The sequence below is a fragment of the Equus quagga genome, chromosome 5 (assembly GCF_021613505.1).
Source record: "Equus quagga isolate Etosha38 chromosome 5, UCLA_HA_Equagga_1.0, whole genome shotgun sequence".
Taxonomy (NCBI): domain Eukaryota; kingdom Metazoa; phylum Chordata; class Mammalia; order Perissodactyla; family Equidae; genus Equus; species Equus quagga.
In genome coordinates, this window is record NC_060271.1 from 98,962,641 (window position 1) to 98,989,829 (window position 27,189).

The 27,189-nt window shown below is 39.0% G+C and overlaps 1 protein-coding gene across 2 annotated transcripts in view; it reads right to left on the reverse strand.

Moving 5' to 3' along the window:
- PPP1R21 (protein phosphatase 1 regulatory subunit 21) overlaps positions 1-27,189 on the reverse strand; it is a 58,034-nt gene that overhangs the window by 17,627 nt on the left and 13,218 nt on the right. For both annotated transcript variants that reach the window (XM_046662750.1, XM_046662752.1), the window contains exons 3-14: positions 27,028-27,174; positions 24,591-24,689; positions 22,574-22,738; positions 22,334-22,392; positions 21,236-21,330; positions 17,098-17,150; positions 16,461-16,610; positions 12,698-12,799; positions 12,520-12,608; positions 9,999-10,135; positions 5,436-5,528; positions 1,120-1,247 (exon numbers count right to left, since the gene is read on the reverse strand). In XM_046662750.1, coding sequence (XP_046518706.1) covers positions 1,120-1,247; positions 5,436-5,528; positions 9,999-10,135; positions 12,520-12,608; positions 12,698-12,799; positions 16,461-16,610; positions 17,098-17,150; positions 21,236-21,330; positions 22,334-22,392; positions 22,574-22,738; positions 24,591-24,689; positions 27,028-27,174 — 1,317 coding nt within the window. The remainder of the gene's footprint in view (positions 1-1,119; positions 1,248-5,435; positions 5,529-9,998; positions 10,136-12,519; positions 12,609-12,697; positions 12,800-16,460; positions 16,611-17,097; positions 17,151-21,235; positions 21,331-22,333; positions 22,393-22,573; positions 22,739-24,590; positions 24,690-27,027; positions 27,175-27,189) is intronic.

The following is a 27,189-nucleotide window of genomic DNA, read 5'->3' on the forward strand; positions in this document are numbered from 1 at the left end:
GTGGTAAATGCACAGACTCTTGTAAAATGCTAACATTTTCTTTTCCCAGAATTTTTGTGAATTGAATCCAAGTTAGAATTATCCTCAGGAAGCTTCTGGCATGCCTGTAGATGAAAGGTTAAAGAGGGGGCTGTTGGGGTGATCTTCTGGCTCAGGAATCCTCTAGGCACAGATCTGTGAGCTGACAGAACCTAAAGAGAACACCTTTTAATTATGGTCCCAAACTATAGCAAAGCGTCACAAAGACCAGTCTAAGTCTGGGAAAGATGACATTGAATATCTAACATGATCTATGATCATCTCTTACTAACTTAAGACACTTGCAAAAAATGTATTCCTATTATGGTCAACCTTTCAGAAAAATAATAGTACATAAACACAGATGGAGATTAGCATTTCCTTGAGAAATTATGTCGAGTCTGCTGAAATAAATGGGCTAAGACAGTCCTGAATACAGTCCTTTTGGTTTTATATACAAACGGGTAGTTCTCAGACAAGTCTTAATTGTTAAAGGCATTAATGATGGCCACAGGAACAGACATTCTGAGAACGTGACATCTGCTGAAACCAGAACATCCAAGATTGGATTTTTAAAGAAACTGCACTTTGGTCAGTTTATAATAATAATTAAGTGCTTAATGATCCAAATGATCATTATTTAATATTAAGAGTTCAATGAAAAGGCACATCTTAAAGTCACTTTAAAAGAACTTAAGATCTAAGTGTTACCAATGAATGAACAAAAAATTAGGAGGAAAAAATATTAATGGAGGTTTTATTGTTTTTTCTTTTTATGTATAGTCCCAATTTCTATACAGCAGACCTTTGATATACACAAGAAATCTATATTGAGATGATATAGAATCTTAAAATCATCAAATATCAAAAAATAGATAAATAGTGAGTGATCCACTTACTTTCATAAATGCTAAATACTCACTACCATATTGTTTTAAATATTGGGCAGGAAGGAGGAAAAGGGAAACAACTTTATTTTACAAAAAGGCCTGATATTTCAAAATCCTTTCACTGATCAATTTTCCTATGTCATTCAGAAAAAAAAAAAGGAGCATATTTAAGAATTGAATTTATTCTCAATATAAACCAGAGAAAAATTACCTTTCCTGCTCCGTTTGTTAATGCTACTACTGACGACAGGATACAGTCATTAGTTGTTACGAGCTTCTGTGTTGCTGTTGGAAGTTCATGTTCTATTGTAGCTTTTTGACTATAATGTTTGGAAATATCTATAAAAGCAATCAAATGAAAACTCATTACTATACATATACAAGTTGCATACAGATAACCAGTCCATTAACTTCTCATATCTACTCTTACAGATTTACAAAGTAAATTTGACAAAAAATGGTCCCAAATATAAGGACGGTGCTGCATATCAATTAGGTCACAAATCCATGTGGAAAGAACACCATCCTGGTGTCTCTATTACAGCCACCAGTTTGTGGGTCTGATTCTCCCTCCTTTGAGAGTTAGCCCTTTTCCTAGTGTTGGGTATAACCCTGACGAGTATTTACCAGTTAAAAACCCTGTTTTGATAGTCCAGCAGGCACAAATGAGAATTTATCTTGTATTTATAAAAGCAAACCATGAGGCTGGAACAGAACAGCCAACATAGGCAGGTGCCCCACAATCTTTATTGGACCTTAGCTAGTTCGCTAGTACACACCCCACCTAACAATGAGAAATGTCTGCACAACCAAATAAGGACTGGATCCTCTAGTATCTGGCTTCACGTGCTAGTGCCTCCAGGCCAAGAATATTACAACAAAGACCTGTGGTTAGAAAAGCACAGAAGAGAGGCTTAGATGTAAAACCGTCAAAGAGAGAAATTGCAGTAGATGAAACTGGCCAAACAGCTAAGCTTGGGGTTTTCTGGGTCTCTGAGAAATATGATTTTGTCCTGGAATTAAGGGAAAATGGGAGAATTACTAGGAACATTGGTTTATAAGAAAGGGTAATTATATTTTGAAATAATAAAGTGTTTATAGTACAGCATCCTTTGGATTTTTTAGAATACTTCAGTTACGACAGCATTAATTATCATTACCAACAGAAGCAAAAACAAATCACAAAATGTGGAAATTAACTTCTATAGCAGGTGTGCATGCATTGAATTTCATTTATTCAGAATCAAGAAATATAGTTGATTTTAGACTACAGATAATTAAAAGACTTTAGAAAGAAATGGTATTTGAGATTTTACTTGATATGATCATGATATTTTAACACAAATTTACCGTGTTTTATGAATGAGATTATTTTTAATAAAATTTTAAAAGTAGGGAATTGAGGTATTTTATATACATATATATAAACTTTTAATTTAAGATAGTTTTAGATTTATAGAAAAGTTACAGAGAGTTTCTGTGTACCCTTCAGCCAGTTTCTCCTACTATTAACATCTTACATTACTATGGTACAGTTGTCACAGTGAAGGAACCAACTAATTGGTAAATTACTATGCTTAATAAATATATATATTATTTTTTTGAGGAAGATTAGCCCTGAGCTAACATCTACCACCAATCCTCCTCTTTTTTTGCTGAGGAAGACTGGCCCTGAGATGACATCCATGCCCATCTTCCTCTACTTTATATATGGGACACCTACCACAGCATGGCTCAATAAGCAGTGCATAGGTCCACACCCGGCATCTAAACCTGTAATCCTGGACCACCGAAGCAGAGCATGTCAACTTAACCACTGCACCACCAGGCCAGCCTCTAATATATTTTTTAAAATAGATGACTATCTTCTATATATTCATAAGATATCCAAGTGAATAAAACTTCAAGCGGAACGCTGAACATTTTTGTATACGGAACATCACAGCCTCTAAAGCAGATGTTTTTTTCCTACACACCACAGAAAGTTTTATTCACTATTTTACTGGAAGCATACAATGCTATAAGACGGCTTGGTCGGTAGGCAAGCTTGGTTGATTGATAGATGATTGACTCACTTACGAAAGACGTACAAGACTAGAAACACTTATATGGCTTCTAAAGGATCAATGCTACTGTAGTTCCACTATAATAATTCTCCTAATCCAACTGTTTACTCTTTATTGAGTCCAAGTATTTTAATTATTTAGGGTATTCCTTGACATTAAATTTTAACTCCAAAAAGAACAAAGAAATCATGTGACCTAGACTAGAGATGTATTTTTCTTTTATGTTTCCTATGAGTCTACCTGCTCTAGACCTGAGACTAAAGATCAAACAACTTTCACTTAGAATGCCACTTCTTAAAAGACGAATTCACTCTCATTTTAATTCCATGTAGGATACATATTTTTATAAATCCCTATCTCTCTTTTCACACTGAGACCTGCCTGTCTGCCTGCCCGCCTTCCTTTCCTCCTTCCTTCCAACTTAGATCAAGAAATATTCATGGCAAAACAGGAAGTAAGAGGTTTGAAATAAGAGTCCTCTTATAAACAAGTTTCTTCTGTTAATGCCAGTTAATGCTCACTCTGAGTTTTCATGAGAGAAACACAATAGTCTTCCAAGCTAGGTATGAAGACAGATTTGATCTGTAAACCTGGCAACAGGACGCCATAATCTGCTTGCCAACCATCCTTCATGTTTCCCAACATTCTCCCTTTACATTATGTTCATTTTGAAGGACAGAAGCAAGTGGAGACACAAAGCAAAGCTTAGGGGGCTTCTAATCCTCCCGTAATCTCCAACAGCTCATGCCAAATAATAACAGCAACATTTTTTGATTTGGACCACTTGGCATCTTCTCAATCTTATGTAATGTATGAACAAAAGCAAAAACTTTGTATATTTTGGATTAATTAAAATAGAAATAGAAATAAAGTCAAATTTTTAATGTAAATGAAGCTTTAAGACCCCTCTCAATGATAGCTCTAGCTCTAACCCCTCCTTTATAGAAAATCTGGAGAAAACTCTAGCAGGAAAAAAATCATAATATCAGCAAAGGAAAATTTAGAAAACAAAACCAAAAAGCCTGTAGCCACAGAGCTATTTTGTGGTTCCAATGGCCTAGTTCCAGGTTAAGTAAGGTCATGGAATGGAGGACTACAGTTAAGTCTGAGCTCCCCAAACCAAAAGCTGCACAGAAAAAAGGCACCAGGCCCTTAGTTTTTCTACAGACCAGACTAGGTTCTGCAGGGCTGGAGTTGACTGTTGTCACCAGCCACCAAGACTGTCTATCCGAGCTGTAATTTCTGCAACCAGAGCTACCTCCAGAAGTACAGCGACTTCCAAAGTTCCTTATAATTGAAGATAAACCACAAGAAGGGCCATTCTCCAGAGTGAATGGTAAGTGGTGCTGGGTAATACTGCTGAGACAAAGAATGACTCCCAGTGCCATACGTTATATGCTATGCTACAGAAGAGCCCCCAATACACCCACCTTATTATTTTCTGTCAAACTAGTAATTGGTCACTAATTGTTAACTAACCACAATAAATAATCTAGGAACCTGGGCTATTTCCAATAGTTCTCAATAATTGCTCCCACTCTCTCCACATTCCCTTACCCTGAGAGTTTTCAAAACGAAAAAAAGGAGAAAGCCTAGAAGCCATGCAGAGCTATAGAGAAGATAGTCAGGACTCAGAATCACATACTAAGAAGCATAAGAAATGCCCCTCAGCAGACTATATCCTTAGAGGCACACTAGCAATTGAAAACTGACCAGAGGGGCCGGCCCAGTGGTGCAGCAGTTAACTGCGCACATTCCACTTCGGTGGCCCGGGGTTCGCCGGTTCAGATCCTGGGTGCGGACATGGCACGGCTTGGCAAAGCCATGCTGTGGTAGGCGTCCCACATATAAAGTAGAGGAAGATGAGCACGGATGTTAGCTCAGGGCCAGTCTTCCTCAGCGAAAAGAGGAAGATTGGCAGCAGTTAGCTCAGCACTAATCTTCCTCAAAAAAAAAAAAACAAAAAAGAAAACTGACCAGAGCTTAAAAACAGACCTTCATTTCTTAAGGCTCTGCTGATCAAAACAGGACTTAAAATGGGCACTTTAAACATAAAAATGCACAGGATGGTGGAAGCATTCTTTCTGGGAACTTTAAACCTTGGCTTCCTCAAGTCCTTCCTGCTTGGGCTCTAACAAGTGCAAAGTATTTTGCTCAGTGCCTCTGAATAGCATGTCTGGTTCGATAAAATTCACACACCTGCCTTAAGTCAGTGTACTGTATTTTTGGCTAACATACTGTGCATAAGGGTTTCTCTTCAGCACTTTGTTTACCTTCAGAAATGAAGCAGATGGGAAAAGCAGAAGGCAGTGAGCTGTGCACTTCAACATAAGCCAAATGCTACTAAGCCTTTATCTGGGGTCTATTAGCCTTGGCAGTATTTGTTTAAATCTCGTTCAGGCTGATCTGAGAAAGTGGGATGAAGGGTTTAAGCTTATTTATGTTCTTTTTCAAGCCTCACCTTTCATGACATCATGAAGTCCACGCAGAGCAGCACCAACATTTGTTAAGACGGAACCGTAGTTTGTTCGAAGGAGTCCATCTGGCTCCGTACCTAGGAAACCAAAATCACAAACCTAAACATTTTCCCAGAAGATTTCGCCCGAAAAATTGACAGCCCACCATCTCCCTCTACTTTTGAGAAGAGAGAAAATGAAGACTGCTCATGATAGGTTGAAAACAATGGCTCTTAAAATCATTGCAGACACATTCAGATATAATGGTGATAAACACAGACACATCTAACTGATTTGCATCCCCCAAGTCCACCAATATTTTTTTTTTAAGATTTTTTTTTTTATTTTTTCATTCTTCTCCCCAAAGCCCCCCAGTACATAGTTGCATATTCTTCGTTGTAGGTCCTTCTAGTTGTGGAATGTGGGACGCTGCCTCAGCGTGGTTTGATGAGCAGTGCCACGTCCGCACCCAGGATTCGAATCAACGAAACACTGGGCCACCTGCAGCGGAGGGCGCGAACTTAACCACTCGGCCACGGGGCCAGCCCCTTCACCAATATTTTTAATGGTTAAGAATCAAAATTAAATTGCTAAGCAGGACTATGTCTTTCATGATTCTTTTTGAAATAAAAGTCTTTGTGAATTGTCACCTTGTTACTATATAACACATTTCTCACTTTATTCTTTCCCTACTCATTATTATTTGCTAAACATCACTAAAAGCACTATTATTCAGACATCACAGAGTTCCACCTCTGGCATGACAGCATAAGAAGCTCCACAGATCCACTCCCCAGCAAAACTGGAGAAAATTATTTAAAAACAATCACTTAAAACTCTGGAAATGACCTTCATGGTATATAGCAAATGAAGAAACATTTATTCAAGAAAAATCTTTAACAACTCGGTAAGAACAGTAAGAATCTGTAGTATTTGAACAGAGACCCACTCCTTCCCTCCCCTCACCAGCTCAGTGAGCTAGAAATCCTAGTCCAGGCTGGTGCAGCCAAGAACACAGGAACACAAGAGGGCTGCATTTCTCATCTTGCCCCCAGGTACCTGTTGCTGAGGCTAGTTCTGGGTAAGTATGACCAAGAGGTAAAGGTTCTCTTCTTTCACCCAGCCCCAATTCGAGAGATGGAGGATCTACCTGGGCATGGTGCTGTGGAGAATCTGGGACCCTGATCACCCTTGCCCCAGCTCATCGACAGGAGTTCCATGCTGAAAGAGGCAAGCCAAATAGACCTGGGGCTGCAGCCCCACCCCTTCCGTGAAGCACTGAGCTACTAATGCAGGGGTGTCACTCTGAGAGAAGTGCATCATTGTCCCAACCCCCAGCACCATGGCTCAGAGATTTAGCCCAAGGGAGAAACAGTTCTTAAAACAGAAAGCTCTGAATCCCTTCCCAAAGGAACTGACTTAATTTGCAACAGAAGGGATAAAAAGGTCAAGCCTAAAGGCGCTCTCAAAAATAACAGAGTTTGTGCTGAAAGCCAAGAGAAAATTGGTAGATTCATGAAAGATATAAGCTAAACTGTAGGCTGATTGGTTTATCAAAGAGAACCAGAGAAAGAAACAGCTAAGAAGAGCCCTCCTGGTGTCAGAACAAATCTCAAACACTGATCTCAAAAACTATACCTGCTAGGTATATACTAGGTCTATAACTACACCTGTAATGGAGCCCAAATTTAATTGGATCAGTCTGTGGAGCAATTTACGCCCCCACGGCATTGTTGAAAACAAGACAGCCATCAGCCAGCAATTAGTAGAGCTTAAACCTGGGTGTGATTAGGAAATGAGACAGTGATAGAGAGCCCTGCCAAAACCACTGTCATCCCAGGGTGACTGTGCCCACGTCCAAGGTTGAACCCTTCCAGAAGAAGCATCAGGGTGCCAAACTGACACTCTGAAAACTACAAAATAATGTTTAAAGAAATTAAAGAAGATCTACATAGATGGAAAAATATACCATGTTCATGGATCAGAAAGCTTAACATTGTTAGGATGGCAATACTCCCTGTTTAGTTTCCTAGAGCTGGCGTAACAGAGCATCACAAACAAGGTGGCCTAAAACAACAGAAATTTATTCTCTCACAGTCTGGAGGCCGGAAGTCTGAAATCAAGGTGTTGACAGGGCCACACTCTCTCTAACGGCTCTTGAGGAAAATCCTTCCTGCCTTTTCCAGCTTCTCTCGAGCCCCATGTGTTCCTTGGCTTATGGTGGCATAACACCAATCCTTGGCTCCGTCTTCATATGGCCTTCAGCTCTGTGTCACTGTGTCTCTCCCTATCTCCAATCTCTCCTCATAAGGATACCAGTCATTGGACTGGCTGGGCTCTCCCTAAACCGGTATGACTTCATCTTAACTTGATTACATCTGCAGAGATTTTACTTCCAAATAAGTTCTCACACACAGTGAGTGTGTTCTAATAGCAGTTAGAAGTTCACATATGTTTTGGGGAGACACAATTCAACTCATAAAACTCCCCAAACTAACAGAGATTCAACGAAATCTCCATCAGAATCTCAGTTGACTTCTCTGTAGAAACTGACAAGCTGATTCTAAAATTCACTGTAAAGGACCAAGAATCACCAAAACAATCTTGAAAAAGAAGAACAAAGTAGGAGGACTCTCACTTCCTGATCTCAAAACTTACTACAAAACAACAGTCATCAAGATAGTGTGGTACCAGCATAGGATAGACAAGCAGATCAACAGAATAGACCCAAGAACCTAGAAATAAATCCACACATCTGTGGTCAACTGATTCTTAACAAGGGTGCCAAGGCCATTCAATAAGGAAGGAATAGTTTTGTCAATGAATGGTGCTGAGACAACTGGACAGCCACATGCAAAAGATGAAGTTGGATCCTTATTTCACACTATTTGTAAAAATTAACTCAAAATGGATCAAAGATCTAAATGTAAGAGCTAAAACTATAAAACTCTTAGAAGAAAACATAACGGTAAGTCTTCATGACCTCATATTTGACAATGGATTCCTAGATTTGACCAAAAGTATGAGCAACAAAAATAAATTTGACTTCATCAAAATTAAAAACCTTTGTGCTTCAAAGGATACCATCAAGATAATGAAAAGATAACCTGAAAAATGGAAGAAAATCTTGCAAATCATATCTGATGAGGGATTTGTATCTAGAATATATAAAAAACTCTCACAACTCAATAACCCAATTAAAAAGACAAATAACCTAATTAAAAAATAGAGAAAAGATCTGAATAGACCTATATCCAAAGAAGATATACAAATGGTCAATAAGTACATGAAAAGATACTTGATATCATTAGACATTAGGAATATGCAAATCTAAACTACAATGAGATACCACTTCAAAAAGTCAGACAATAACAGTAGGATGGCTAAAATCAAAATGTCAGATAATAACAAGCATTAGTGAGAATGTGGAGAAATCAGAACCCTCATATACTGCTAGTAGGAATGTAAAATGGTACAGTCACCTTGGAAAACAGTCTGGCAGTTTTCCAGTTAAACAAAGAGTTAAATATATGACCCAGCAATTCTACCCCAAAGTACACACCCAAGAGAAATGAAAAGATATGTCCACTCAAAACTTGTTCACAGATGTCTAGAGCACCATCATTCATATGAGCCAAAAGATGGAAACAACCCAAATGTCCATCAACTGATGCGTAGATAAATAAAATGTGGTATTCCATACAATGGAATATTGTTCTGCAATAAAAAGGCATAAAATACTGATACATGCTACAACTTGGATGAATCTTGAAAACATTATGCTAAGTGAAAGAAAGCAGTCACAAAAGACCACATATCATATGATTCATTTATATGAACTGTTCAGAATACACAAATCTATAGACAGCAAGTGGTTGCTTGGTGCTGAGGAGGGGTGGAACGGAGTAATAGGAGGGTGTTAGTTAGGTATACAGGGTTTCTTCTTGAAGTGATGAAAATATTCCAAAATTGACTGTAGTGTTCTACATGTCTGTGACTATGGGAAAAACCACTGAATTGTACTTTAAGTGGGTAAACTGTACGGTATGTAAATTATATCACATTAAAGCTGTTACAAAAAACAAACAAATCACTACCAGGAAAATCATGGCATCCTTAAAAACATCATTTAAACTGGGGTCCATTCAATTACCTGAAAATACTCTTTCAAATTAGACCAAAGAGAAACAAATAGCATTTTTACTAATAAAGCTCCCCTATGCTACTTGTTGAAAGGTTGCTACAAAGTCTTATGCTTTGCTCCTCTCCGTTTAAAACAGAGGAAGGAGAGAAATGGAAATATATTTAATGCATGTCTTCAACACTCAATATTGTACATTCTTAACTTAATAATCACATTTATCTCCATTTTATAAATAGGAAAACAGGTACAGAGAAGTAAAGTGATTTGCCCAAGGGCATAAAGGTATAAGAGGTTGGAGAATTTAAATTCAAGTTTTGTGATTCCAGATCCTAGGCTCTTCTCAACCAAGCTAAACCATCTTCCTGCTCCAGCCTCTTGTACTCTAAGCTCTTCAAGTTGAAGCATGAGCAACAAACACACTTACTTGGCAAGGCGAGAAGACCGACATAAGTCTGCAGCTTCTCAAACACAGCTGTCATCTTCTTCATGTCCTGAGACAGCTCTAGATTCCTGGCTCTTAAAGCAGTTGTGCAAAGAGAAGATTCACATTCTTCTTCTAAACTAGGAATGGGCAGATTTTTTTAAAAGTGAGCATCCTGAACGATTTTCAATTAGCTATAAGAAACCATCTAAATTCTCAAACAACATAACCAAAGAGAGATTTTGGAGGAAAAAAAAGGAATTTGAGAGGGGCTGGCCCGGTGGCACAGCAGTTAAGTGCACATGTTCTGCTTTGGTGGCCTGGGGTCCGCCAGTTCGGATCCCGGGTGCGGACATGGCACCACTTGGCACACCATGATATGGTAGGCGTCCCATATATAAAGTAGAGGAAGATGGGCATGGATGTTAGCTCAGGGCCAGTCTTCCTCAGCAAAAAGAGGAGGATTGGCAGATGTTAGCTCAGGGCTGATCTTCCTCAAAAAGAAAAAAAGAATTTGATCTCATTTACAAGCTTCCATTTTTTATATCATAATACATACACCTGCCTGCTGCAAATACCAATAGAACAGAGGAGTAATTGGAAGAAAAGATTAAGGCAGCTGCCCATTATCTTTCCATTCTAAGAGCAGCACAAAAATATTTCCCTTAAAAATATTTTCAGGAGAAAGACATTTAATAGACTGAATTCCTAAAGAGAATTAATTAAACAGGAACTACCAGAGAGAATCATTCATGAACTTTTTTCAATATATGTAGTTCAATATATGTAGTTTAAAAAGCCAAACAGATTGGAAAAAACAATCTATAGGCTCAAATCTAAAAGTAAATGCTTAACATTCATAAAATACATTTTGTCGCGTTCAATTTTAAATGGTACTTGGGAAAGCTTAATTATAAGGTTAAAAGAAAACATGTGGACTCAACAGTGTTTATTAAAAATGTGCAGGTAACCAAGTAAAATGCTTTTTATATAAAGCTGGAAAGTCATTAGCACAAGAATATTAATAATATCCATAATCTTGACCTTGCCACTTCTCCTCGTCTACTTTATTTATAGCAGACAGCTCCATTCAGTACTAGGCCCATTTACTACTAATGAACATGTCATCTTGTCAATTAAAGTGGTATTTAAACCAATGACCAAAAAATTGCCTAAAAACATGAATACCTGATGAGGTAGGGCTGAAAGCATATGGGACAGAACATTCCAAGAATAGGAATCTTAGATCAAGAAAGGACTTATCCAGTGTTTCTAAAAATGTAATAGTGAAAAACTAAATTAAGATAAAATAAAAATGCATAACTAATTCAAGTAGTAAATGCCACTTTTGCAATGATTCTTAAACAGCTTCTCTTTAACATAAGCCAAATCAATAAGGTATATTCAATTTAGTGTTCAACTCCTAGAGTCAATTTTCAAAAACACTTTAATTATATTGAACTGTAACATATAAGGATCTGAATGAAACTATAATTCATAATTATGAGTTTAAGTCATAATTTCCTGATTCCTAAAATTCTGTCATATGCACAAATCATAGAATTCAGTTACTGAAATACTTTGTTAGGTTAGACCTGGGAAATAAGAAGCCTCTTAACACACAATAACTTTTTTTAAAATAATGAAACTTTATATTTTTGAAAAGCTAAAACCTATTACAAACTACACAACTACAAACTTACAACTAGGACTTACAAACTATAGCTATTTGCATATTTTCAATATTTATGTTATTCATCTACATATTTTCTAAACCTTATTTTGCAATATGCTATAATACATATATGTTCTTCTCCTATGTTCAGCTGTATTATTCTTTGATTATTTTTCTTTTTAAAAGGCTAAATTTTAGGATGAAAAGATTTAGATGAACTAGGAGTCTTGGCAGTTTTAGACCAAAAGTATCAAAACGTATAAGCAGTCTAATCAAATGTCCAGTTACATAAATTATTTTCTCTTGCCTTTCCAGAAATATTTAAGATGGAATATTTAAGGTTACTAACTGAAATATCTTATGAGGGCTGGAGTAAAGTTTTTAGCTTATAATTTAAATAAATCACCAATAATAAAAATAACACTATACTATTTCAAAGAAACCTAAGAATTATAAATTCAAACATAGGAGTTAACTATTATAACCCCCATCTAGTTGTTTACAGCAAAAGAATAATAAATAACCCAAAACTGAAATATTTCTTTCACTAAATGTGTCATTCACAATCATTGAAAATACAGGTTCATAGCATTATGTGGTTATGGCCGTAACCACTGGACAGAGAAGTACTGAAAAAACCCTAGCTGAGAGACTACAATTCAATTTTCTTAAATACCAGTTTATGCTGCTTGAGCCTTAATTTTCCTTTTTCAGAAAAGTCCAAATTGGTTGTGGCACAGAAAGGTCAGGCAGATCACTAGAGACACACATTACTACTTTATTAACTCCAGAGCAGGCTAGATGACACCCCACAATTCCCCAAGCTCCCTGGCCTCGAGGGGTAAGTACCTTTTTAACTGATAAGGAAGAATCTTCCTAAGAAAACATATGTAGGAGGTTAAATGCTCTGAAAAAGTTTTCAATTTCACAGTTGTCTCCTGGAAAAGAAAAACAATTTCAAGGTTAATAGTGTTATTTGACAAAGAAGAGCTCCTGCTTCCAGAAGTAAAACACAGAAGAAAATTACCAGGACAGTCACAGTATCCTCAGTAATACTTTCAAATAAATGAAGCATTCCTTCCTCAAGAGGGCGGACATAGGATGCATTTTCATGAAGGTATTGTGAGAACTAAATAGAAGGAAAGGAATTATGAGTTAAATCACTGGAAAATCACAAAAGTCAACACATTTGTAAATGGATTCACTGAATTATAAACCTAAGTTCTGTTGGAAACTTTTTTTTCTGTTGGAAACCTTTTTTGGGCAGTTTGGCTCTTACACAGAGATGGTGCCCTCTAACAAGCGCAGGTCCTATCTCAGAGTCCCCGTCCCACTGCAAAACCAGGAACTAGAAGAGGGGCGACGTAATTAACCAGCAGGCATGGGAGGAAACAGGGAGGAGCTATTGCACTACAACCCAGCAAACGTTTGCTGGCCTTCTTCCCTAAACAATTGCTTCTCCACAGGGGTCCCAGTTAAAAAAAAAAAGATTTGAAAATCAAAACTGTATGACCAATTTTTGTGTTCTATACCCCATTTTTCTCAGTTTTATTAAGATATAATTGACATACAGCACTGTACAAGCTTAAAGTGTACAGCATAAGGACCTGACATACATATATTGTGAAATGATTACCACAAGTTTAGTTAACATCCATCACCTCATATAGTTACAAAAAAAGATTTCTTTTCCCTGTGATGAGAACTTTTAGGATCTACTCTCTTAGCAACTTTCAAATCTACCATACAGCAGCATTAACTATAGTCAGCATCTGCGCTTTATGTTTTAAAAACAAGTCTTTTGAGGGCAGCTTCCTTTACTGTATACAATGTTCAGAGGTAAGAAATTCCAGGAATGTTATTATCATCAAAATGAGGATATAAAAACTTTTTATAACTGTCGCCGATACTTTAGTATTTACAAAGGACTAATTGAGTATGAAGAATAGATTCAGAAAAAGACCCTAAAGGTATTGAGACAATTTAAAGGCAAAAAGTTAATTTTCACTAAATATGAAATATCTCTATTATCTAAGTAGTATCTAATGGCTCAAATTTCAATTGCTCAGTATAGAAACGTAAGGTCTCATTTTGCAGAAATGTGATTCAACTGGCCCTACTGCAAACTACACAAATATACAGCCCTGGGCAACTTCCTTAACCTCTCTGGGCTTTGATCTTTAGAGCTATAAATGAAGACGAACTCTAAGCTTACAGGTGTAAACATCTCCTTTATGATTCTATGAACAAGTCCAAACACTCTGGTCATCTTTTAACAAACGGTTTCTGAATCTCCTTCAATATTACAGACTTATTAGAAAAACCACATATGGCTTTTCATAGGCCAAAAGCCAAAGGTAAAATATTGAGAAATAAATGAATTCTTCAAAGTAATGAAGTGTTTCAGACAAGTTAAGAGTAACACAACTGATTCTCACTGTGTGGGCATAATAGTGCAACAAGCTAAAATAAAATTCCAGTAACGGGCAACGAACCAGTGTTGAGTAGAAAATACTTTTTGCTATTATAGGCAGTGTAAAAGAAAATAGAACTACATTAAAATGCTGCAGTACTGTTTTTTCTACCTAGGTTTCTGAAAGCTTTTTCCCCCAGTGATATCAAAGAGCATTTCAAAGGGCCAAAGTTTAATTTTTATGAGCTTCAACAGATTTGTGGAGTCAGATCAAAACTGAATGATAAAAACCAAGCACCTCCTGAGGGCTTCCCACGCGGAAGGCATAATGATGATGGGCTCAGAGCTGCCTTTATCGAGCGCGTCCTACGTGCAGGCACCGCTCTTAGTGCTGTACATGGAATATCTCGTCTAATCTTCAAACATACATACCCGTGAGGTAGGTATTCTATCCCCCATTTTTAAAATGAGAAAACTGAAGCACAGAGAGGTTAAATAAATTGCCCAAGAGGACACAGAAAGTGGCAGAACTGGGCTAGGAACCAAGAAGTCTGACTCAAATCCGAGTCTTTGCTATACTAAGAGGCACTTATGAGATCTGTGGCCACAAACACTATTCAAACCCCAAAAATACTGCATGATGCACAAAAACAAGTTGGGAAGAAGAATCAAGTAAGTAGGAAGAGTGACATGAGTCATTTCAGAGTGCCACATTATGGGGCACTAAGAACACACGCCTATAGCAAGATCCCTCAATTTCCTCCCTGTGGGAGCCAGCCTTCAAGACGGCCACTGTGATCCCTGCCTCCTGCTACTCTTTGCCCTGTGTGGTACCCTTGCACACTGTTTCAGGGTTGGTCTGTGTGATCAATACAATATGGCAGAAATGATGGTACGTGATTCTCCAGAGCAAGTCATAATAGGCATTGTGGCTTCCTCCTCCTCTCTTGGATCACTGGCTCTGGGGGAAGTTAACTGCTGTATCTTCAAGACACTCAAGCAGCCCCATGGCAAGCTGCAGGCAATGGGAAACTGAGGCTTCCAGCCAACAACCAGCACTAGCTCACTAGGCATGTGAGTGAGCCACCTTGAAGCCCCAGTCAAGTCTTTAGATGAATGCAGCCTCAGCTGACCTTGACCGGAACCTTATGAGAGATCATGAGTCAGAAGCCCCAAGCTAATTTTATCCTGAATTCTTGACCCACAGAAACCGTGTGAGATAAACTAAATGTTTATAAATGTACTAATAACTAAATGACTAACTAAATAAACTAAATGTTTATTGTTTCATACTACTAAGTTTTAGGGTAATTTATTACACAGCAATACATAACCAATATACTCACTAACATTTACTTTATTTTTCAGTTAAATGTGCTTTTGCAAGCTACCCAAAACCCTTTTTTAAGAACTAGCTGGGGAGAAAACAGGAAACGAAGGAGCAAAATTTGCCCAGCCCCAAAAAAGCACATGGACTGAAGGAAGTGACACTTAATCCTCTTCTTATTCTTTGTCTAAACCTCACAAACCTTGAAAATGCCTCGAGGCCCAACTGGATAAGCAGTTTCACTCCTACTCCACTTCCCAGCAGGAAGGAAAAAAGTCAACTATGCTACACAGATTTTTTGCTTTTAAACATACCCAATGATAAAAGTTACTCAGTGAGTACAAACAGGAAGAGAGAAAAATGACAGCAAATTAACCTTTCCAACAACAACGTGGTACTTTTCATTATATCGCACCCCAGTCAAAAAGCTATAAAAAATCTCAATCCAAAATATATAAAGTGCAGGTCTGTGCCTTGGCCTGCCCCCAGGGTCCCTGCAGAGCCTGGAGCCATTTTTCCTCTTTTCATCCTTACCTCCCATTCCTGCCCTTTGAAGACTTCCCACTTCAGCCAAGACACTTGGCTCACTGCTTCCTCCCCACCCCCTCAACACGCACTCTCCATGCTTTCCTGCTCCATGATTTGCTCATGTTTTTCCCTCTTGGGGGGGTAGCAGTGGGGGTGGGAAACACCTGTCCTGTTTCTCTCCTCCTATTCAAATCTTGCTCATTTTTCAAAGCCCATTCAAATCCCCAAAGAATCTTCCCCAGACACTACCACCTACAGCAATCTCCCTTCCTTGATGACCTCACATCACTTACTGACCAAACCACTCACTCACACTAAGGTCTTTTAACAACTCCCCTAGTGTTAAATTTCTTAAGAATCTCCATGTTTGCCATATTTTATCTCGAAGGTAAACACTGTGACTTAGAGGGTTTTTTCCATGTCCTCCACAGTACCTGGCTGATGCACAGAAGTGGTCTGAAAATAAATAACACGCCTCTCTACTTGTTCAGGTCAACGAAAGGTATCCTGAGTTAAATTTACCTTCTGATTCAAAGGAGATATAGTGTCAATGGCAGAATCAACAGGAAAAATCTGAATCCTCTGTTCTGTATAGGTGTGAAAATTCAGAAGAGCCGTCACAAGATCTTGAACAAAAGCCAGGGCCTGCCCAGCAATGTCTCGCATCTTCAGCTTTAAAATGATAAGCATACAGTTAAAGTCAACTATCAAATTATTATCCTCAAACAACTTTATTAAGTCTGCATTTGGAGAATATTATTCCTTAATTTAAATTCTTTTGCTCCCCGGCTTGGATTTTAATATTCCCATCTCAACAAATTAGAAAGCCACCAATGTTGACAAATACACCTCCTCCACTTAACCTAGACCATTTAAGTGCAAAGTCCACCAACCCAGAAGAAAGGTGAAGCTCAAAAAATCAGTGCATCCCATAATTCAGTTCTAATGTTATCAGACAAGAGAGCAAGCAAAAATCTATATTATTATGAATTCAATAAACAGCAAGTTAAACAATTTTAAAAAAATGTATTAAGAAAGTAAAGCAAAAGTTAAACACAATTGTTTAGTGCACTAAACAGGGGGCCACACAACTAATTCTTGTTTCTGAAAAGTTTGACAAGCAGATCACTAAAAATAAAAACAAGTACTTCATCTTTACCTGATGCCTCCTATTGTGGAGTGGAACATTCAGAGCGTTATACTGACTATATTCTACAAAACAAAAACGGATGTACATTAAGTCTCTCATTTTACCTTTATAGAAAAACAGCTTAACTGCAAAATAATGAATGCTCTGAAGCAAAATTAGCTTTACATAAGAATTTAAAATGATCAAAGCTACAATCATAGTGCAGGAGAATAACTGAATTTACATAGAATCAGTTATTTCTCAAAGTAATACTTCTAATTTTTTTTGACTGTTAAGATAAGGTGAACAACAAACCAACCCTGTATTTGTTTCTAAGGAATCATTTCAAAAACTTCTTTGGGGCCTATCAAGATTACTTAGAAAGGCTCACGATGTTCTTGCTATCTTCAGTCATTCTCCCTTCTAAAGGAACCCTATACACAGCTGCCACACTAATCCAAAAATATCACTGTTTGCATGACACCACAAAAATCTATCCCTGTATGCTTCTGCTGACTCCAATGACTCAATCCTAACTTTTCTGGGTTGGTTTCTTTCCCACAGTCCTCCCCTCTACCTGAGGGTCTGTTCTCAACGTCTGATGGCTTCCCAACACCCGGCCTCACTCTTCTTTGACTTCTGCATTTTAATGACCTTCATCTCTACTCATCTCTGCACACCACTTCAGCCACTCAGACCTTCCCTCCTCTGCCTGTGTCCACAGGCAGAATGACCCCAATGCCAAAATCTGATTCAGAAAGTCCCTATGCCTTCTCATCCAATTCTCTCTTATGTCCCCATTTCTATTACATCAGCTTGCTCTCCCATCCATCAACATCTCTCTATTCTCCTCTCGGGCTTTGTTGAGTCATGTTTGTTTTCCTTCCCAGCCTGGTCCATCATTTTCAGCGATGCTCTTGCTAACACAAAACAAGATCAGAGTCCACAATATATTCTACCTAGCTTAAGGGGAGCTTCAATGCCACTCAGCAATCCATGATTTCATTGCTGCGTCCCTATCACACTTCCCATGACATCTACTCCAAACCTTTTCCATTGTAAGCTCCTAATACCATTCTGCCTCTCCTCCCCTACATCACGGATGGGCTGGCCTGCCCCATACAATGCCGAGAAGACCAGAGCCAAGGCAGAAGTGGTTCTTACACTCGACACCCCCCGATCTCAGAGTCTATGGTTTCACAGATCCCTCGGCTAACCCTCCTCCTGGGCCCCTAGCAGTATCTCCTTCTGATTCCTGCAGGCCCTAGTCCCTCAATCACCCCCTCCTTGTTACTTCTTCAAAATTACCTCATTACGAAAACAGCATTTGTTGCAGCTTGTTTAACTATCTCCATAGAGACTTCTTCCCCTTTACTTATATCATACTTAATTCTATGCCCTCACCCACCCGCTGCACACACCACCTTTTCTTTTACTCTGCTGGAATGTTGAGCTCTTATCCTTTCTTATCTCCTTCATTCCTACTGCTCAAAACACAGCATGTCTCTGCCTGTTTCCTCAGCATCCATCCACCTCTAACCCTTGTGCTAGCAATCTGGAGTCCACCTCCACCCTGCACAGAAGCACTTCTCTCAGACGTCACTAGTCTTCTCAAAGTTACCAAACCCAGTTGCCTTTACCGTCATCACTCTCTCTGCCCTCTGCACAGTAATGCGTAGAACGGACCAGCACCACCAGGCTGAACACTCACTTCCCCAGCTTCCTCTCACCCCATTTTCCCACCTCCTCTCTACCTCAGCCCCTTGCCCTTCCTGATCAGTGCAATGGAGAATTCTCCAAGGACCCTGCACAGGCCTCTCTGCACTTTGTACCCCTCATTCCCACCACTCCCAACAGGGGGGCTCATCATCCCAACAGGGTCAACATCAGTTTCTCTCCAGAGGTCTAGGATTTTATTTATAAATGCACACACCAATAGGTAAATAGATACACACCAACCTATCTGTCAGAATATTAAACAACAACAAAGCTAACCTCATCATCTTTCCTATAAACCTGTTCCTCATCTGCTTCTTTGATTGCTGTCAACTGCACCACATCTTTCCACCACACTGCCTCCTCCCTCTCCCTTGCCCTCCTTGCATCTTCCTGACAACTCCAGGCTTAAGCCTCCATAATAGCACACCAGGACTGTCATCACAGTAGTTTCAGCCCCCCTTTTCTCATTCCAGGGCAGTCTACACTCTTGCCAGATTAACTTTGTGAGTGCGCAAATATCACTATGACATTCCTTGGATCAAAAGCTTCTCCAACAACCCCACTGCCTTCTGAATTAAGTCTCAAGTCCTTTGCCCAGAACGCTAGGGTCCAGTCCCACTCTCCCTTTCAGAACTTACCTATCTTTGCTCTCCGTACCCCACCCACTCTAACCTCCTATCATACTTAACTAATTACTGCTTGTCATGGCTTGTCAGGCCGTGACGGCGCCTTTCATACTACCTACCACACTCCATGCAATTCCCTGGCTCATTCTCCCTCATCTCTGCCCAATAAAACCTACTCACACAACCCCACCAGCAATAACCTGTCTCCCCTCTGAAACCCCAACAGATTCTTTATGGAACAGTTTAGCTTATATTTTAGATATTTCTATATATTCTCTCTCCCCTACTGGACTATAAATTCCTTGAGGGTAGAGATTTTTGTCTTATAAATTTTTACATCCCCCTATGCTACCTACCCATCTGGGACTCAGCAAATGATCCCTAAATATTTTGGAACTAAAAGAAGTAAAGCCAGCCCTGGCAGTCTAGTGGTTAAGATTCGGCGCTGTAATCACCAAAGCCCAGGTTTGTTTCCCAGCTAGGGAACGACACCACCTGTCTGTCAGTTGTCATATTGTGGTGGTTGCATGTTGCTGTGATGCTGAAAGCTATGCCACTGGTATTTCAAATACCAGCAGGGTCACCCATGGTGGACAGGTTTCAACAGAGCTTCCAGACTACACAGACTAGGAAAAAGGACATGGCCTCCCACTTTTGAAAAAATCGGCCACAAAAACCCTATGAATAGCAGTGGGGCATTGTCTAATACAGCGATGAAAGGTGAGAGGATGGTGCAAAAAGACCAGACAGGGTTCCACTCTCCCGTATACAGGGTCGCTAGGGGTCACAATCAACTCCATGGCACTAACAACAAAAAAGAAGTAACCCACATTGACATGCTAAGGATCTAAAGCAGGGTGACAATTAATATTGGAATAGGAAAGATAAATCCAAAGAGATTCAGAAGAAAATTATTAGAACCTGATGACTGATTGATACAACGATTAAAGGGAAAATGAAAGCCCAAAGTTTCAAGTCTAGTGGATCAAAGTATGCTCATGCTATTTATATTAACATAGAAACTAGAACCAGGTGTTTGTTTTCAGAGGAATTTAGGTTTTTAATATACTAATGACATATTGTGATTTCAGCATGAGATCACACTGCTGTTTTTCTTTGATGTCTTCTCCTTCCTCTTTTTTTAGGTCTTCCCTAAGAAAAATTTAGGAGAAGCAAAAAATTAATTTCAATCATGTGACTGTAAAAAAGGAAATGCAAACTTATGTGAATGTAAGTTTCAAAATCCAAACGATTAAATATTTTCTGTTTTCAAGGTTCTGATTTGATTCTTGTCTAAATGTTATGAAATCAGCCCTTACTATACATCTAAGTTGATTTTTTCTTTAAGTTCTTTTTGTTGCTCTTGGCTGTGCACATTACCAGACCATTCCCAGGATGAACAGGAAGCAGCACTTATCTGCGTCAGCTCCCCAAGTATTACTGGGGATTGTCCACGCCCAGGAGATACCAGGCTGAAAAGATCCACCTCCTACTGCCCCCACTGCACTATGAACAACTTTTTTATACAAATTTTCAGGTACTTCACACACAGGTTGGTTTTTACCTTGGGATATACTAAATACATGCAATAAAAAAATGTGGATTTGGGCTTCTTCCAAGAATGCTGGCTTTGGAGTAGTTACATGACAATTTAAAATCTCCCTATAAAATATGAGGGCCAAAGCTGATCAAAAGAACAAAAAGAAAGCAATCCTCTATTGGGCCAATGAAGTTTTTTGCCAAACAGATTAGAAATTATTTTGACTAGTTGGCTATCACAGGTTCAAAGTTGCAAATAATAGAAAACTGTACATAATACCTACTTGTATCATTAAAAGGTACTTTTTCATTGATGATTGATAAGGACTCCTCTAATCTACCTGACAAATCTTCATGAAGATTCTTTAACTGTAATTGACTGAAAGAAAAAAATACAAAACCACATTATCACCAATCAGACCACGAAGCCTCATTTGCTTGTTACCTCAACAGCTGGTATCAGGCTTTCAGAGACTTGTGCCTGACACCTGGGATACTCTTGGTGGTAGAGAATTGCTAAAAGATGAGGATAAGAAAAATACTAGCCTTGATTCAAAAGCCCCTGAGACTTCCGTTGAACGATGGTGAAGTTTCAAAGAATTTATCACAGTCTCAGTATCTTATACAATCTTAAGTTTATTTCCCCAAGCTCAAAGTAATCTTCAAGCCCTTTCAAAATCATAAATTTTCTCTTTACGACACATAAATGTTTGTTCACGTATTACAGTAAAGTGTTTTTTTAAGTATATCAGGTTTTTTTCCCTTGAGCTCAAAATCTGACAAATTTTCTGGTTTTGAATCAATTATGAGCATAGGTACACATCTAAACCATGCATGTAATTCTACTAGTGCAACTAAATTCAAGTAAGAAATTCACTTGATTGATCCTCTTAAAACCTAAGATATTATGTCATTTATCAAATAAAAGTGGGAGTATGCTTTTACCACCCATTGATAAATAATATTTTAATTTTAAGATTTAGCTATCTCCAAATTAGCTCACATAACCTCTATTTTATTCAAAATGTACCATCAAAAGGTTGGCACAGTGATGTGATTATTAGTCAGTTTTCCCGCCTGGACTATCAGAAGGCCCTCTCTTCAGTGTAGTTTGAAACAGGAAGTATCCAGTCCTCAGTAGAGGAGCCCCAGAACGCTTTCTGCCACTGCCCAAATCACGTGCAGGTTGAGGATTAATGCACAAGCCACTCTACCAAGAATGCATAAGGCCCCAGAGACAACGGAATTGAAAAGGACCGTGAAGATTACCTACTCCTGTCTCATTTCAAATGTGAGAAAATTAAGACAGAGGAGCTGCTAAACCCAAACTCAAGTCTTCTGGTTCTTACTTCAGGGCCCCTTGGAATTCACATTTCACATACCATTCTTCTGTTCGAAGCCGACATTCCTTGGCCTCCTTTTCCAGAGTCTGAGATTTTACCTGAATTTTAGGAAAAAAAAGAAAAGCAGATGGCTCAGGCTATAGACGAGGGCACACTCAGGAGATGCTACAGGCAACAGTCTCACCTTGAATGACTACCTCTGTGTTCTATAAAGTGCTCAGATGATTTACAAAAGTCTTGACTATTTCTTAACGTGCTCTCACCAACAGCGGGGCTTACTTCTAGTTTGGCCTTGTCGTTCTGCAGTTTCTCAATGGTTTCCATGTACTTCCGCGTCAGGCCGTCAACCACGGCTTGGTGCTGGGTCGCCTCCATCTCCAGAGTGGCCAGCCGACTCCTCAGCTCTGCTTCCACATGCTTGTGCTGTTCATCAGCTTCAAAAAACTGAAAATAAAAGACCATTTCCTCATCTCACAATATCCTAACATATACAAACAAAGAGAAACACAACAGCAGTGTCTGTTCATTGAGCAACTTCCATATGGTTCCACACACTCACTACGCAAAACCCGCACAGGCCTGCTCTCACTGAATCCTCACAGCATGTCAGAAGGAGTGCTATTGCCATCCCTCCTTTAGAGAAGGGGAAGCCGAAGCTTAAAAGGGCTACACAACTTGTCAAATGGCTCATAGCTAAAATACAGTAGAAATGAGATTTGACCACAGGAGATCGACTCCAAAGCCTACACCTCCTTCCTCTCGGTCTCATGAACTTCTATGTCAATTTCTGGCACACAGAGAATTCAACTGACCAGGGTATAAGTTTTCTACTAGCCTAACTTCTGCAACTAAATAATCAAAATTCAAACAGACATTATTCCTAAAACAGGTAAAGCTCTTTTCCTTAATGAGAATCCAATACTAATTACGAACTACAAATACGTAACACAAATGCCAGCCCTTGTGGTCTAGTGGTTAAGATTTGGCGTTCTCCACGTTCCGCTTCTCGGTGGCCCGGGGTTCGCTGGTTCAGATCCTGGGTGCGGACATGGCACTGCTTGGCAGCCATGCTGTGGTAGGCGTCCCACGTATAAACTAGAGGAAGATGGGCACGGATGTTAGCTCAGAGCCAGGCTTCCTCAGCAAAAAGAGGAGGACTGGCAGTAGTTAGCTGAGGGCTAATCTTCCTCCAAAAAAAACAAAAACAAACAAACAAAAAACAAACAAAGAAAAAAAAGATTTGGCGTTCTCACCACCACAGCCTGGGTTGTTTCCTGGTCAGCGAACCACACCACCCACCTGTCAGTTGTCATACTGGGCAGCTGTGTGTTACTGTGATGCTGAAAGCTATGCCACCAATATTTCAAATACCAGCAGTGTCTGTGATCCATGGTGGACAGGTTTCAGCAGAGCTTCCAAACTAAGAAAGACTAGGAAGAAGAACCTGGCCACCCACTTGCAAAAAAATCAGCCGTGAAAATCCTATGAATAGCAGGGGAGCGTTGTCTGATACAGTACAGGAAGTTGAGAGGATGGCACAAAAAAACCGGGCAGTGTTCCACTCTGCTATACACCGGGTCGCTAGGAGTCAGAATCAACTTGACGGCACTAACAACAACATGAAATGCACTGAGGTCAAAATTCTTTGTTTTTTTTTTTAACAATTTCAAAGACTGAGAATTAATGCATATTTATTTCTTACCGTTTGACTATTCTCACCATTTCACAAAAAAAATCAGGAGGCATAGTCGGGAAGACTACATTATGACTCTTACAGTACACTGAATGTTTGGAGGCAGACATTGATTATTCAACATTCGATAAACACTTGAGGGCTTGCCACAAGTGAGGCCCAGTCCTGGGGCTGGGTATACAAACCAACATGGTCCAAACTCTAATAGACCTTACAGACTAAGAGGTGAAGAGATAAAAACCAACTAAACAGTAATAAACTAAAAAACAACGCTACTTATTGATAAGCCCCCATCTAAATGAGCCACTCAATCACTTCCTATAGAAAATGAATAGTGCCCAGAATATTTCTGTATTGTTAAGTTACAAGTTATTCTGCTGTCCTCTAAACAAATGCATACTTCAAAGCACACGCCCATCTTAAGATATGAATGAGATTTAAGAAATGAATTAAATGACAGTGACATATATACCTAACAACCATAGAAGACATTAAAACACCCGCACATATGCAAAACACTCTATCTTGCAGTGGTTTTTCCACATTCCCAAATCATACAACCCATTTTTTAATTCATATGGAAAAACAGAAAGATTTTCTCACTTGTATATGCAACCGTTCATTCTCTTCTATCTTCTTTTGCAGATCTTCATCAAAGACACTCTTCTGCTCTTGACTCAACTGAGAAGATTCTCCACTTTTCTGATGGAAAGAATAAGTTATGTCCACATAACTTTCATCCTTTAGAGAAACATCCTAAGGTACACAGATTCTCTATCACCTTAGTAGCTTGTCTCTTCTACGTGTTCACCATTCTCAACAATCCTGCAGAAGGTATACAGTCCATCATTTAACTTCCCTAAGTGACACAAGTTGGAACTGCAAATATTGCAATGGGCAGGAAAGCTTTAAAAAGAAAAAAAAAGAACAGATACGGCTCACTATTCTTTGTAGACGAATTCAGGAGAATCTGTTGGAAGACAGAGTAGACCCAGAAAGCTAGCAACACAAATATGCTAATACATATCATTTCGATTTGATCTTTCAGTTTGGGAAATGACAGTTTAAGGAATTCCATGAGTCTGAGTTGTTAAATTTCTTTAAGAAATTGTAATAAATTACTTAACAGCATTCATAAAGATAAATTTATACAAAACTTTATACATTCTTATTTTTTATAAAATACAAGGTATAAAATAAAGCTGTTATAAATAAACAGAAGGAAAAAGCTCAAAGATTATGAAAAATACCTTTCTTTTTCTTTTTTACCAATATTAGCTTTTTCTACATAGAAAAGCACTATGTAAAAGAGCCAATAATGAACATTTGTTTTCATGGGATACCAGAACTGAGAACATTTTCAGCCTAACAATGAAACTGTGTTCAGACATCAGTCACCACCCTTCTCTGCCTTTCTTGTCACCCTCACTCTTCACTTAAAATGAAGTCACCTACTGATCCAATGTGAACCAACAATTAAAAAGCCCTTTGCAGATGAAGGTAGCTATTTAAAAAAAAATTAAACATCCATCGTGTTTGGTGCATAAAGAACACTGCTGAAGGACATATTCTGGGTCCTTAGTGCTTCCAAATCTGGAAAGCTTTAATTAATAGTAGATCAGAAGTCTTACACCCGAACCTCTGCTAAATCAGCCCAGCAGAGGGTCTTACCAACCTGGAGAGCATGGCTATTCCGTCCCCAAGAGTCTTTCAGAATTTCTAGAACACAGATACATTTTTTTTTCTCCCCAAAGCCCCCCAGTATATAGTTGTATGTTTTAGTTGTGGGTCCCTCTAGTTGTGGCATGTGGGACGCCGTCTCAACATGGCCTGATGAGCAGTGCCATGTCCGTGCCCGGGACCCAAACTGGCAAAACCCTGGGCCACTGAATTGGAGAGAGCGAACTTAACCACTTGGCCACGGCCGGCCCCAGCACAGATATTTTTGACAGTTTCCCAAGTGATTCTAATACATACCTGTTTTGCCCTCTCTGCTCCCCATTTATTTGAAAATTACCACTCTAGAGAATTCTCCCATGTAGGGGAAATGCATATGGAAAGGTACTAACACATAATCATGTCGCCCAACCATCATCTGGCAAATACAATCCTAGGCACTTTTGCATGATCCCACTTAACCCCAACAACAAACCTGAGAACATCATCCCCACTTTGCTGATGGAGAAACTGAGGTTGCAAGTCTAAAAAGATTTGCCTAAAGTCATAGGACTATAAATGGCAGACAAAGAATTCAAGCCTGGGCTTAACTCCAAAGCCTTCCTCCACACGGCTCTTCCCTCCACGCGGCGCCGCTTCCAAGTTACTGTGGGCCCTCTTCCTCCCGCCTACATGCTCTTATCACTGCCTCAATTCCACACATTTGTGGGGTGCTGTCCTATATACACACAAGACTTAAAGACTCAATCACTACCTCCTGCTCTTAAAAAAAAGAAAGAAACTTCTTAATCACAGAATATTCAAAAGTACCGGATCATCCATCTTAGGAGCAGTAAGAATCTTTCCTCACTACATAAAACCATAAGGAAAAAAATTTACTTTTACATCTCAGGACAAAAATACTAAATTGGCCCCATAAGAATAAACTCTAAGAAAATATAACTGCAGCAAACTTACAAGCCTAAGGTATGAGTATTTCGACCGCTACTTTCACTGGAGCAGGTACGCTTTGACAGTGCCTCTCATTTTATTCACCCTACCTCGGGTTACTGGCAACTTGGTGTAACTGAGAAACATTAATAATTCTGACCAATATGAGATATTCCATTCACTTTTCTCAGTCACTAAATCAACTATGTACATATTTGCTCTTAATAAATTCTATAAAACTCACTTTCATATGAAAATGCCTCCAATACTTAGTATATGTTAATAGTAAATGTCTGCTTTCTTGATCCAAATCCAGGTGCAATAACGGAACATTAGAGAATTTGGAGGTGAGGTCTTCTGCTAAAACCAGGATGGCCTGTAGATGTCTGTTTCTAACTACAAGGTCACACTAACTTGCTTTTACTTGACCTACCTTGTTTTTCTTGCCTCGGGGCTCACTGAGAGCCAGTTCATCTTGAAGTAGTTCTACCCTCTTGGCAAGCTGCAGATTTCGAAATGTTAAACTGTCCATTTCCTGCTGTAGTTTCCTCAGTGACTGATCCTTCATTTTCAGTTGTTCCTACATCAAAGTGAA